This window comes from Diplotaxodon limnothrissa, linkage group LG13 (genome assembly GCF_057381915.1).
Source record: "Diplotaxodon limnothrissa isolate DT_005_m linkage group LG13, D_limnothrissa_male_GT1.1, whole genome shotgun sequence".
NCBI lineage: Eukaryota > Metazoa > Chordata > Actinopteri > Cichliformes > Cichlidae > Diplotaxodon > Diplotaxodon limnothrissa.
In genome coordinates this window covers 4,522,308-4,536,421 of record NC_140608.1, presented here as the reverse complement: position 1 = coordinate 4,536,421, position 14,114 = coordinate 4,522,308, and the positions used below count along the sequence as shown (strand labels likewise).

Here is a 14,114-nt window from a genome sequence, read left to right as displayed (position 1 = left end):
ATACTTTCTGTTGCCGACATCATTTATTTTCAAATAAAATGCCTGCAAAGATAAGGAATCTCTGTTTCACAGATCAAAAAGCCAGCACAGACACACAAACACACACAAAAGCTCCTTCACGGCAGTTTTTGAGGGCACAATCGTTGACTTTACCAGCACAGAGGAAATCCGAGAAGATTCCTTTTTTCATATCTTTCATCGGTGCAGAGCTCAGGAGTACTGTGATGAATGACAGTTTTGATCTACTTTATATAAATGCTCACACATCAGTGGCGTATGGTTGGATTGAGCCAAGAATAGCAGCCTTTCAGCTGTCATGCCATGAGCATTGTATTCCTAGTTATCGTTGCTGATTTTTTTATCTTAAGAGTAAAGTAAAAGTATCAAAGCTTAAAGTAGTCCTTTACATTTTGTCTACCACTGTTTTTAGAGTGCTTAAACATGCAGCTGTGAATATCCAAATGATCTCAACTTGCCTTTTCAGTCGTTTTTAAAGTACAGTATATTTATTCTACTTGCTGAATAGACTTCTTTCTTCTTGCTTGTTTAAGAAATGACTGTTTTCCTAATAGATCAGATGACACAACACAAATCTGTCCGTCATGCACTCTCCCTTTCTCCTAAATTGCTACCACACCATCCTGCACCCTTCTCCATCTTCAATTAGCGTCTTCACACATCACTTTCAAGCTGCAAACTCTCCTCTTCCAAAAATGAAAACATTCACATAAGAATAGACAGTTTAAACAGGTGCTATGGTAACATAATCGTCACTGGGGCAATTACTGCCTTATGCCTGACTAACAGCCATAAATCATTCTCCCTCTACAAAGAGAACGTTGTGGCTCTCCACTCCCATCCAATAATCAGAAATTGCTCCATGTATGGCATGACGAGCGGGTGCTGAAACAGCCCATTCTTCTGCTTGGCGGACAATATTTTGCTCTCTATGGCGACATTACTGGGATCCTTCAGCGAGCTTGATATTGTACCTGCTCTACACCTGTTAGCTTTAGCCAAGGGTTTCATCAGATAGTTGAAATAAATACTAGTCATCATCATAACCATAATCATAGTCATAAAAACCAGAGGCCTTTATGCTGTTGCCAAATTGCCCTGCCATCTGATTTACAGTCAAACTGGGCGGGGAGGGGAAAGAGATAGGGCAGGGAGGTGGATGGCGCCTCTGAATGGAATAAATACTCAAATACACACACCTGCAGACCACCCGTCTCTCTCACACACATATACACACACACACCTGGGAACTCTCACAGGCATGTAATGGGTGGGAATGGTCGTGAAGGAGGAACTCTGAGGAATTCTCTCGGGATTACAAAGGCGAACATTGTACTACCCTCACACACAATATAGCAGCTGTGTAGAATGATAAGGAGTCAGAAGACGAATTAGCTTTCATATTAAAATAATCCCTCATGTCTAATAACAACAATATTCTTCATAGCGAGGCTACTGCATGCTCACAATGGTTCTTCTTTCTGGGCAGCAACTTGTTGAAAACAAATTTGAGTATTTGTGAAATGGGCCCATCATATCTGCTTGACCTGTCAACAGCCCTGAAATACATAGAGGTTACAGTAATGGACGCCAATAACTCCAGTGAGGAGGCCGTCTGTGTAAACTCAAAATCCTGAGCAGCTGTTCAATACTACAGGGGTGTCGTTGATGTTGCAAAAAAAAAAAAAAAAAAAGCCTGAAAATGTGAACGAAATTAAATGAAACTGCTACAGACCAATAGCAGCCAACTGTATTCTGATTTATCACAAGACATTAACATAATGAAATTACTGGGGGAATGAATACAGCTACGTTTATCATGCTGTTTTTAAGCAACAGGTACTGGAGTCAAAAGTATTAGGATATATTGAAGCAATTAAGTAGAAACAAAGAAGACTATTTGAAAGTTTTATTTGAATTTGTCACCTGTATGTCCCAGGTCTGCCCTTTACAGCACAAATGATTAAAATATGATAGGAAAATGTAGTGTGAGTTTCTCATCTTTCTCATTTTCATCCTGTCCAGATATAAAAACAATTTCAAGCCTTGTTTTTCTTTTTTTACTCGTTAAACTTTTTTGAAAGGTGCATAGCATAGCTATTACAGTACAGTTTGCCAGCGGAGGCCACAACGCTGTCTTTACAGTACAACTGTTGATGCTGACCTGTGCAAAACTGAAAGGAGAAACACTGACGTGAGCAAAGAAAGCACAGAGGAAACACAAATAAGAATCATCTATTAAATGTTCAGCTTGGCCTCAAAGCAAAGATTTTGTGTTAGGTTGTGTTGATATCCTTTTATTTCTATTTCTAATAAAGTAAGGCTTTTTTCATTACAAAGTTATGAAGACGAATGAATATTTCAAGTATGCTTTAAAAGAACTGTCAGGCACTTAAGCAGTCTTAGCAGACCCATAAAGCAGAGAACACAGCAGTTAATGCTAATGTTCGCTTTAAAGCGAAGGCATCCATTTCTTATGGATAGCTTCAAAAATACACTGTTATGTGTCAGCCTTTGATGCTACAATTTGAAAAGTGACACAGAGATTAAGCTATTTACTTTTTAACAAAAGCAAAAAGCACCAGATAAAAATGTTCTATCCAAAATTGGCTTAAATATCAGAAAGCAACAAACAGAGCATTTGGATTTTTTTTCCATGCTCAGTGGATGTAAACTATATTTCAAAGTAGTGAAGAAGTTTTTCTTTACATTGTCACACATATGAGATTCTGTAACAAACTGTTCCTAAAAAATGCTTACCATGAAACACATTACATTAGCAGCAAAAACAGCCAGTAGTAGGTTCTATATGTGCGGAAAGCTAAGTACATATCCCGGGATCAGGTCATGCACTGAACTATCAACAGTCCTTCATCTTGGATACAATAATCAAAAAACAAGAAATTTCGAAAAAGGGCTGAACCACTTGTATGAAATGTAGAGTGCATTAAGTTGCAAAAAATACTGGCAGGACGAAGTCGCTCTATGGCTTTGTGGCGGTCTGCATTCGCAGTCGCCTCCTGGCCAAAGCTTCCTGTTTTTTCCTCTCAATCTCTGCAGCAGAGCACTTTCCTGTCATCTGGCTTGTGACAAAAACTGGAAAGAGGGAAGAAAAGTGAGAAAACTGAATGAAAAAGAGACAATTTCAGCTTGGTTGTTGCATGACCTCGAGCAAGTTTTCATTTCTAAACATTAAACGTCTGCTCATTTGGAAGAACAAAAGAACCCCAAAACATCCAAGTCCAAAGACAAATAAATAAATAAATAAAATCTGTCCACAAATTCATTGGCAATGATGCTTGCTGAGGTTTGGACCCTTGACAAGATCACAAATTAAAGCCACAGTGCGCAGTTTACTTGCTTGGGGGGAAATGGTTAATGTGCACATGCACCGAACTGTCAGTGATTATAAGAACAACATGTGACATCTGTTTTACTTGTGAATTGTCAGTTAAATATCCATTCTTAAAGCAAATTTGATGGAATAGCCATGGCAGACAAATGCATAGAATTAAACAAAACAACTAATGGGGGTGTATTCAGTTACTGGACATTTGACTGAGTCTATCAAAGCAAAGCCATTCTATCTAGTTTTAGATTTATTTGTGTTGTTTTTAAGAAAAAGTATCCGTACATAACACTCTTGGTGGCTTTTTCCATTGACAAACATAAAATCCTGTCTTAAAATATTATTAAATTTTCAACCAATTCAAAATTTTTATTCCTATTATCTTTGAATATACAGTTTAGCACAAAGATTTTACACATTTTAGATGTTTAGATTATTCTCATGAGACAGTACTATCAGAGCCTGACTGGTGAAAAATTAATTCTTAAGCATAACAACAAGTCCAGCCATACAGCCAGAGTCATAAAGAACTGTCTTTTTGGCAGAAAGAAAACACATTTATTTAATATATTTTTCAAGGGAGACCTGGCCAGGACAAGGACTCCAGCAGCAGATGTTATGGCCCCCACACAGCACTGATCTCAGCAATAAAGAAGTCAATGTAGGATTGCTTGAAGCTCTCCAAGATCTTTGGAACAGCCGATCTGCCAACTACCTTGGAAAAACTGCATGCAAGTGTGAGAACTGGTGCTGTTCTGGTTCAGTTTAAAAAAATAATTATTATTTATGAATTATTTTGGAAAGCACGCCCACTATAAATACCCTAGCCTTTTATAAAGTCGCATACATAATATACTTTGATACAATTCGGTGGTAATTATCAAAACTTAGACATCATACCTTTGGTGCTTATGGCTGCTGAGTCAGATAGATTTCTTTTGAAAGCTGTGTGATGGCTCTTGGCGTTGTGTACTGCTCTGGCCATCACTGGATGTTGCTTCATATCCACATTAGCATTTCCAGCCTGGAAAGTTCCAGATGAATCCCCGCACTGACTTAATGTACCCAAATTTGTGTGGCTTCCTGGGAAGCTTTGAGACATCTGTGATTTTTTGTTGGCACCCTTCATGGGAACGTTCCATCCTTGGAAGTTCACAGTTTCATAACTAGCCCTTGGTAATGAGTTAGAACGAACAAAAGCACAAGGTGATTGTCTGTTAGTGCTGGCACCGACGTTCCCAGACCGAGTCATGTTGATGGGCTGCGGCCCTGTGGTTTTCCGTTGTCTGTCTACATCAATATCTTGTTTTTCTTGGCAGTTACCGGAGCTCACTTGGAGCGACTGACTGTTGGCGATCTTCTCCACACTGTCACATACCTGGTAGAGCAGTGCGTCATCATCCCTATCATCCCACAAGCTGTCTGAAATATCTTTAACAGAGTGTTTTCCTAAAGAAGCCCCTCTGTGATCATTAGTGACCTTGTCAGGTTGAGGTGTAGTGGATGTCTTTGCAGTTGCAGATTTCTGGTCAAACATCTGTGGCTTGGGTTGTATAACGGTGAAGTTGGACTTAGTGGAAACCTCTTTGGCCATCTGTGACCGCAAGTTGGGGTTTGGCTCTAATTTGAAAGTGTTTCGGTTGGTAGTCTTCAGTTTGGGACAGAGTTCCTGGAGTGTCAGTTTTGTTTCAGAACTTTTCACACTGCAGCTAGGCTTGCAGTTTAGGTTTGAAGGCTTGTGTGCAGGGATTGCATTTGCAATGGGTTTACAAACAGGGGTAGAGTGAGTAGTGTTTGTCTTAGTCTCAGACTGAAAGGTGGTGTTAGGATTGGTGTCATGTTGCTCATTGGGCTTATGGGTCATCGCCAGCAAAAAAGGGTCATTAAGTAATTCATCATTCTCCCAGTCATCATCAAAGTCATCACAGTTATTTGCACTACAGCTATTAGTTCCCTTTTCTTCAGCAGGATGTGCAGCTGTGCCAGACTTTTCAGCTGATTTGAGCTCTGATTGTTGGTCTTCGGATAAAGCTGCATTCACAGGTTGGCCTCTTATTTCCTGTGAACAGGTGGATACTGCAGAGCCACGGCTTAGCCATGCACTCTGAGTGGAGCAGTCAAACAGAGCATGCAGCTCTGCCTCTATCTGGTCTGGTGCCGATGGGTACTTTAGGTCCTTCAAGCTATCATGGAGTGACGATGGTTTCAGTTTTGTTTCAGAAGTGTTCAGACATTCATTAAGATTGATCACAAGGCTTTCTGAAGTTTCCTTATCTTGCTGCATGCTCTCATCAAACTGCCTGGCGAGTTTCATGAGGTCCTCCACACTGCTTTGCCTATGTAGACAAAAGGAAAAAGGAAGAAAGACGCTTATGAGCACCCATACAGGCTGCATATGGTGGTACATAATAACAATCTATAGGGACAGTATTTTGGTCAATATATTGATTATTCACCTAGAGGATTTCTTCCTGAGTCTTGGCTTTTGAATCTCTGGTGTGGCGGGCATGGCACTGTCACCGATCCACTGCAGCAAAGAGGAGTCAGTCCTTTCTGGTTTTACATCCTATAAAAGAAACAAGCACAAGGTTGAAGTGTGTTTACAGATATGTGCTAGAAAAGACTGAAAGTCTACCTATAATAAATAATAATTTAAAAAAATACTTTAATCTTAATAACTGTACAGTACTCTGTTTTTGTAACTATTGTCCATGATGTAAATATTTTTTTTCTGTAAAAATTGTGTGTGTTTCTGTTCTGTTTGTATATGTGCTTTTCTTCTGCTGCTGTTACAACCACATTTCCCCTTGTGGGACAATTAAAGGATTATTCTATTTTATTCTAAATGAAAATTATTATTTTTTCTTATTTAGTTTGTGATTAATTATATTTACCATGGCATTTAGAAATAACCATTTTTGCCAAATATCAATATGAAAATAATAAAAAGCTGAAAAAACAACAGACCTTTGGAGCAATGCGGTTCACAATATCAGATATTTCCACAGCTCTAGTGTTCCTGAGTCCTGAACCCAAAAAACGTGACAATAACACACATGATAGAAATTAGCAAAGTGGTAGAGTCATGATGACTGAAATGAAAAGCACAAGCTTACAATTGAAATTAATCTACTATAAAAAAAAACCTATTCAGAAATCGTTTATGTTGCCATTCATTTAGAACCTGCTGATGAGATGTGCCAGCAAGTGTGAGCTGAGTGTCGGTGTTGTTTACCAGTATGAGTCTGAGTGGGAGATGTGGAATCCCAGATGATATCTTGTGAAGGTTCCACATCTCCTGGAGAATCTCCATTAGCCAAGCCGGTGTATCTGCTGCAACCTCGATGCTGGGGACTTTGAAAATCTGTGCACAGAGATATCAAGTGCCACATCAAATGAGCTAAAAATAAGTCATATTCAACTTGGTAACGTTAAATTTACTTGCATGTATTTATTTAGCACCGAGTCTTTAGTTACTTTAAACTTTATGTTAGACATATCAGTAAAGACAAACAGGAGAACAATAAAAGATGTATCGTGATGACAGTTCACACATGAACAGATTCTCTTAGTGTAGTCACAGTTAAAGCCATAATAATATTTATATGATAATTTCCTGAAAAAAATACTTGCTGAACACAATATAAAAACTGGGAAAATGTCTGGGCAAAAACTTGTGTTTTGAATCTTTCTATTTTAGCAGCTTGAGGAGGATACATAATGGTCATTTAAAGCCTTGTCTGATTTGAGTCACTGCAATATAGCATTACAAGAGGGCTGGCTGCATTAAAAGGACATATTCCAGAATTGACGCAACATGTGTTTGTCTAATTAAAACAATCCAGCTATGAGCAAACAATTATTTAGATAAGATCATGCATCATATCTTAAAAGATATTCGAACATGTGGCAACACTTTCTGTATATTCGGAATGCAGTTTATCCTTCCTAGACAGTCTCAGTACTTTACAACTGGTTAGAGTGGAATTAGTGGTGTGTCTATGGTGAGATAACACAGCCAGCTGGCATGTTGTCACTGTCAGTCGCTCGTTTTGATCACCTCATGGCCGCCTTTACTCTTCTGTGTATACAAACACTTGTTATGGTCTTTAGTTAAGCTCGCGTTGAGCCGCAGATCGTCGCCTATATTAACAGACACACAGCCTCACCTTTAGAGACGGGCGTCGTTGTCGTGTCAGGCATCTGTTTTGCTGCTTTCGTGTCTTGTGTTTTTTTGTAGCTGAGTTTGGAGACAGTCCTCCACAGTTCAGTGAACTCAGCATGCGTCCTCGCCTCTGACATGGCTGCACAAAACAGCGGCGGCAGCAGCAGCAAAGCCAACTCTGCGTTACATCGTTTCTTCAGCACTTTCCTTTGTGGCTTTCAACATTGCGGCTAACAATTTGCCTTCGAGAGATTCAACGTTTCTTTGCAGTCTTGTTGTGTTCGCTCGCTCGCTCACTCAAAGCTAGCCGCCATGTTTGCTTGTGACGTCACCAAACCTACGGCTGCCGGGTAGTTTTTTCGCAGCTCGTTTGACTTCTGGAAAAGCTAAAGCCTGTGACAGGTATGTACGAAATGATTTCTCCGTGTCCTGAAATATTCTTAATAAGTTATATTTCAGCTCTGTAGATATATATTTAAAAATCTACTGTATAAATATGATTAGGTTTACTGGCTAAAGTTCACCACTTCATTCTCCAATTTTAAATTCAAAATCTAGGCGAAGGCCTTCTCTTAATTCCACTATATTTACGTGTCATATTCAGTTTACTATTCTAGCATATAAAATACAATTAAGACTACATTAAAAGAGTATAATTGTGTGTCGCAAAGCGCAGATGGGCAAAATTAGTTAATCTTCTCACAACGAAAAAGATTATTGAAATACACCGAGATACTACAACATTAGAACCGCCGTTGACAGAAAAAACTACCCCTGAAAGCACACTAAACAATTCACAGCAGCCATTTTTATATGAAATTCAAGGCAAACATGAGTGGTACTAATCACATTAATAATTACATTGAAAACGTTGCTGTCTTTTTCACAAAATCAAGTTTAGAAAAAACTTTTGCCCTGTAGCAAAACCTTCTAACCTTCTACCATCTCTACTGTAAAATAATTCATGCCATTTATGTCATAATGTCTCTGTCCAAACTCCCCAGATCATGTTCTACTGAACTCCCTCAGGATGCATGGGAACAAGCCAAATCCACAGAGGCTTCACTCTGCAACCTGCAGGATCGCCAGGATTTGCTTCTCATTTTTCTGGTGCCAGAAGCCGCAGGGCACCATCAGAGGTCCATGCCCTGACAGGTCAAAGCTGTTTTGGTGGCAAACACGATACTGGGTAGGTAGGTGGATTAATGTAGTTATTGTTGTTAATTGGTGTATTCCTTGTGGTAATGCACCAGAAATAATAATTCAATACTTTTGCCTCCTTGGGATTTAGTTTTACAAAAATGTAATTTGTACTCTGTCTTGTATACTATAAAATGGTATGCCCCAATGAACAAACAAAAGGGGGAAAAAGTCATGTTTTACTTCCTGGCAACATTATTCAAGGCATTGTGTTCACTTTTAGAGAGTCTTGAATAATGTTGCTCAATGTTACCATTGGTCAAAAACAGATATTACAAACAACTTGTTTATTTCAAAGGTAGTGATAGCCCAGAAAGGGATCCTTAAATCTAAGTTTGGAAAGGCTGGTTTAAAGCAGTACAGTAAATAAATCAGACAGCTGATTAGTTGTATCCAAATGTTTTTTCCAGAAATGTAATTAACCTTTTTTGGCATTTTTGGACCACTTTTACACTTTACACCTGTCTTTAGTCAAAAAAGACCATATTACATGGAGTTTGAATTGAAAATAATACACATAGTTATATTTCTAGACCTTAAGATCGAGAGTCAGGGAAACTATTAAATACAGTTTTTATTCTGGACACAGGGCCATGCTTCTTTTGAGCCAAGGTGGCTGGTGGGTCAGGGGCTTATCTTTTGTTTTAGTTTGTTAGGGAGTCAAAATCCGCGTCCAAGATTTTTTCTCAGATGAATTTGAACTTCTAATTAAAATACATCAGTCAAATGTGACATAAACACTTGCGCTATCCAAACACGGACACTGCCTTCACACAGCTTTTCTGACCTTTTAGCGTTGTCTCAGGCTGTTTTTAATTCAACTTTGTCTTGATTATCATGTTTTTGTTTTTTGTGAGGGCTTTCTGGACTTGGAGGACTTGTTAAATATTCAAGACTTTCATTCAGGGCTGTTCTACATAGTTTTTACAGTTATTGTTACCTATTATGGTATTCAGTCCGAATGAAATGAGTCAGGTCTTGGAATTTGTTTGGGACTCAGCTAGGCCTTAGTCATATCCTTTCTAACTATATTTGGCTTTTTACTGAGTGAACATCAGAAATGTTGGCTTTTTGCATGCATACGTCATGGTCGAATGAATAATTACTTCAGTGGTAGCAGGTTACTGACGTACAAGTTGATGACTCCTGATTATTCATTATGTTTCTGAAACTGCTCCATGTTTCCACCATCATCATCTTCTTATCTCTGAAAGCTGAGAAAAGGAACTACGTGATGAATGGTGCTGTGTTTATTTAACCATGTCATGCGTGACAGAGTTTCCACTGAAAATGCTGCATGACTCCATTGATGAAAAATTAAATGTGTGGTTTAAAACAAACACACACACAAAAACTGGAAACTCCCCTGTTCTTATTTCTGAAAGGAAATTAAACTTCTGACTATAGACTGGTGGAAATTTTATTTTTTAGTCAATCACAGTTGATGCTTCTTCTTGTGAAAAACATCTATTTCACCAAAGTTGTCAGAGGTTCTGCTAGTGAGGATATGAACTGTCATCAATCAGTTCTCGTGTGTTTAACTCTTTTCTATATACTTGCAGGTTTGCAGAATGTGATTAGTTCAATCTTGATTTGATCTTATTCCTATTCTGTAATCCAAAAGCTGTCTTTCTGCTCCTAATTTTAAAACGTTAATGCAACTGAACAAATATTTTACATAGAAAATAAATGTGGATTTTTTTTTTACACATTTTGTAAAATTCTGCATAGCAATTTCCAAAATAAAGCACTAGATGGTGCTTGTATACCTCCTTGGTATTTCATGTGTGTGTGTGTGTGTGTGTGTGTGTGTGTCTGTGAGGAGTAGAGGGTTGGGAGGGGATACAGTAACTAAAGTCAATATAAACTGAATGCAGATTTTGTAGAAAATATACACTGAGTTGCTGTGGTGCTGGAATATTATTTAGTTAAAACACACACACGCTGCAGTGAATCACAATGCTTGATTATGCTTGATTCTGCTTTGATTGTTTTCATTTGGAAGCAGTTCATCAGCATAGGGAAGCCAATCAACTGTGTTTCTTTGATTTAAAGCCAGAAACTGTTATGAACAGACGACCTGTAGTCCTGTCTTCGACTTTCCCTGTTAAAACATAATTCTTGTTCCATCAAAACATCAGCAGATATTCAGCCACCACTAACGATAAGATGCATGTTAGATGAGAACAGCTACAGCATATGTCATCTTTGGGGCACGCTCATTTCATTTAGCGATTTTAAAGTGCCAAGTATTTGTTGTCAACAAATGTGAAAGTTTAAAACATTCTTGTGGCCCAGATTGGTCAGCTTTGTAAAAATGGTTGTTTACTCATTAAAAAGGCAAACCCTACAGTATGCTGCACAGGCAGTCAAAACGTGGATTGCAAGTGGATTTCTTCAATGCAGCTGTATTTAAAATATTACACATTGTTAAAGCTGTGTAATAAGTCTGATTTTGTGTGTGTGTGTTTGGTCAAAAAACACCTAAAAGAAATTTGAGAAAACCTTTGATTATAAATTTCTGTTGTGTAAATTGTGAAAAATAGTACTTTCTCAAATCTAGAGAGCAGAATGTAAGTAATATTTGCATTTCCTCAATGAATGTCTGAAATAACATTTTCGTCTGTTACCTAATCCATTTGAGCACCCTTATCTAAAAAGAAAAAAATTGTCTGTTGCGATGCCACACACTGCACACAGCATACAGCACATTTCTGCCTGTAGGCCATTGTCATGTTAGTGGCGTAGCTGCTGTCAGTGTTAAAGAGGTTAACTGGAACCGCCAGTATGGATGTAACAGTGATTTAATCAACAGTTAGCTACATTTCATGCCTCTCTTTAATGCATTCAGCTAATCTTGGGGGTATCCCCATTGCTCTGTGAAGCGAGCTGTGTCATATCACGCTGCCACGAAAATCCACACCCGGGGGGCGCCGTCTCCTGCCCATCTAAAAGTCACTGTAACACCCTCTGTCACACTGAATACTAGCATTTCTCAGAAGTGATAGTTAGACTGGGGAATAAAGGGCATGGACGTGTCAGCTTGAATTTGAATATGAGGCATCAGCTTGCCTTGTGTTCTTTACCCATTCTGTCATCTCTCCTCCCCCTGCAAGCTTTTTCAAGTCGTGTAACAGCAAGAAAAAAAAAATTGCCAAAGCCTGCTAAAGGAGACGAGAGGAAGAACATTTTAGTGTGGATTCTATAAGCCTTGTCTCATTCTTTCCCAGAAGTCTGTCTCCTCAGCTAACTACCTACCGCCTTCTATTTATTGGTTACGCCTGGGTTGTTTAGAAGCAATTAAGGAGCTAATTGTTGAGATTTCTGAGCACTGGGTATTATAGTAAAAAGTAAAGAGCTAATGGCTAATTGCCCAAGCAGCTGCTAGTGTTTATGAAGGAGGAGCAAACATGCCAGGGGATCTACCAGGCGTAGACAGCAATGAGGACAAGGAAGGGCTTGTGTGTGTGTGCGCGTGTGTGTGTGGGGAGGGGGTGATCATCATTGCTGTGGATCCCAGGGATGGCTCACACTGGGCAGCTGCCAGTTGAGTGAGAGACGGAGGAGAATAAAAAGCTCAACTCAGAAAAGTGTCTGCATAAATAATAATCACCTCTTATGGCCTCTGGTTCTGCATCTCCAAGGAGTCCATTGTGGCTTCTGTGTTTGTATGTGAAGGGTATATCACAATGTTTATGCCACCCCCTTCATCCACCCACACCCTCCAACTTTTCTGCCAGACCCCCCCCCGTGGGCTAGCAGTGCCTCATGGATGACAGTTAGCATGTGGCAGGGCTCTCTGAAGTGGAAGGGATCCAGGATGCTGGCTTTCTGTGCCAGCTTCACCAAGCTGGGGTTTCACCCATTTCACAGTGTCTGCCAATGGCAGGGACTGTGAATGAAAGCATTTGAAACAATGCCTGGTTCTGCAGCGTCAGATCAGTGGGCTTCAGCAATGGTTAGATGCAGCCTAAGGTGGCTTGGCTTCTATCTGAAAGAATCCCAGCAGCCCTTTTGGTCACATGAGGCGAAAAGGAAGTGCTAAAGGGCATCCAACTGCACTCTACTCCAGCGGTAGATTGTTGAGATGAAGAGGAGGAAGAGTCGAAATGATCATCAAAGCGAGGCAGGCATGGTTGCATTTTGATTTGGCTTTCTTGCTCTGTTTATTTCAGAGACTGGTATTATTTCAGGACTCAGAATAAGTTAAACATTTACTTAGCAGGCTTCCAGTTCCTGTCAGGAGCAGTAAAAGCAACAAGGTTAAAAAAAAAAAGGCTTATTGCTAAAACTATAAAGTGAGGTCTTCAGGATGGCCTGCTCTTTGAAAAACATTTCAACAGTCAGTCCAATGACAAAGACATCATCAGTATCACCCAACTATCTGATTGACAGGCAATCTTTAGAGTGGCATGGAGAAGGCAGGGATTATCTCAGCAATACATTTATTTTAAAATTTATTATTTTTTTCTTCCTTTTTATTAGGCTAACCTCCAAAACTTAATATCTGTAATGAAATAACATAATTTTAGTATATCCAATTAACCTCTGTCTCGACCCCCTTAGGGCTTCACTTAACATAGATTCAGCTAAGGTTGTCTTGACTGCAGCTTTGCTCTAGGTGTTACAGTTTAGGTGCAAGACCTTTCTATCCTGATCTCTGTATTCACCATTTATAGGAAATATATTGCATTGTGGTAAACTTATCCATATGTGCTCGGTCATGTAACATATCAAGGCAACATCAAAGCGGGACCCATTAAGACAGAGCAGCAGTTGTGGAGGAAGGCTAAAGCAAGAGTGTACAGAGGGGCGGTGTGTCTGCGTACAGCACACTGTAGCCTACTTTGACTGCTCATTTATTCTGTTTATAATAGCAAAGGCGATGATAAATGTCCCACAGAGTGCACATGTGCTAAAATATTCATCAATTGGAGCCCCCCTAATTTGTGGAGGAGGAAAACCAATAAATTCAAATGTGAGCGGCAGTCATATTATATTTATATGAATATGCAAGACCACGGGTAGGACATTAAGATTGATCTGATATGTATGTGCTTTTTAACCAATTCTAATATAATGCCTTGTGTGAGATGGACATGTGTGAGAGGAAGGTGGGAAACAAAGTGGGCTTTGCTTTCATGAACTGCTGTGATGGAAATTCAACCACATCCTTAATGATGTTTCTGAAATTTCAGGGTTAAATCTTGAACAATTGTCACTGATTAAAGGAAAAGTGGGAGACTGCTCTTTTCTCTTCATTTTTATTTTCAAACATATATAACAGCAGAAAAGCTGCCCCACTGGTTAAACTTAATTTGTCATTATTATGGCATCAGACATTAAACCACATGGCTTTGAAATGCTACTTGATTAGTCACT

The 14,114-nt window shown here is 39.2% G+C and overlaps 1 protein-coding gene across 1 annotated transcript; it reads right to left on the bottom strand.

Annotated features, from left to right (window-relative positions):
* Positions 1–1,945: 1,945 nt before the first annotated feature.
* LOC146619698 (uncharacterized) lies at positions 1,946–7,856 on the bottom strand. The gene is made up of 6 exons (XM_085369053.1): positions 7,537–7,856; positions 6,603–6,731; positions 6,335–6,393; positions 5,824–5,933; positions 4,268–5,703; positions 1,946–3,114 (listed from the first exon to the last, which is right to left on the bottom strand). Exons 1-6 carry the CDS (start codon positions 7,667–7,669, stop codon positions 3,002–3,004), a joined length of 1,980 nt encoding a protein of 659 aa, XP_085225179.1. The 5' UTR covers positions 7,670–7,856; the 3' UTR covers positions 1,946–3,001.
* Between the last annotated feature and the right edge of the window lie 6,258 nt (positions 7,857–14,114).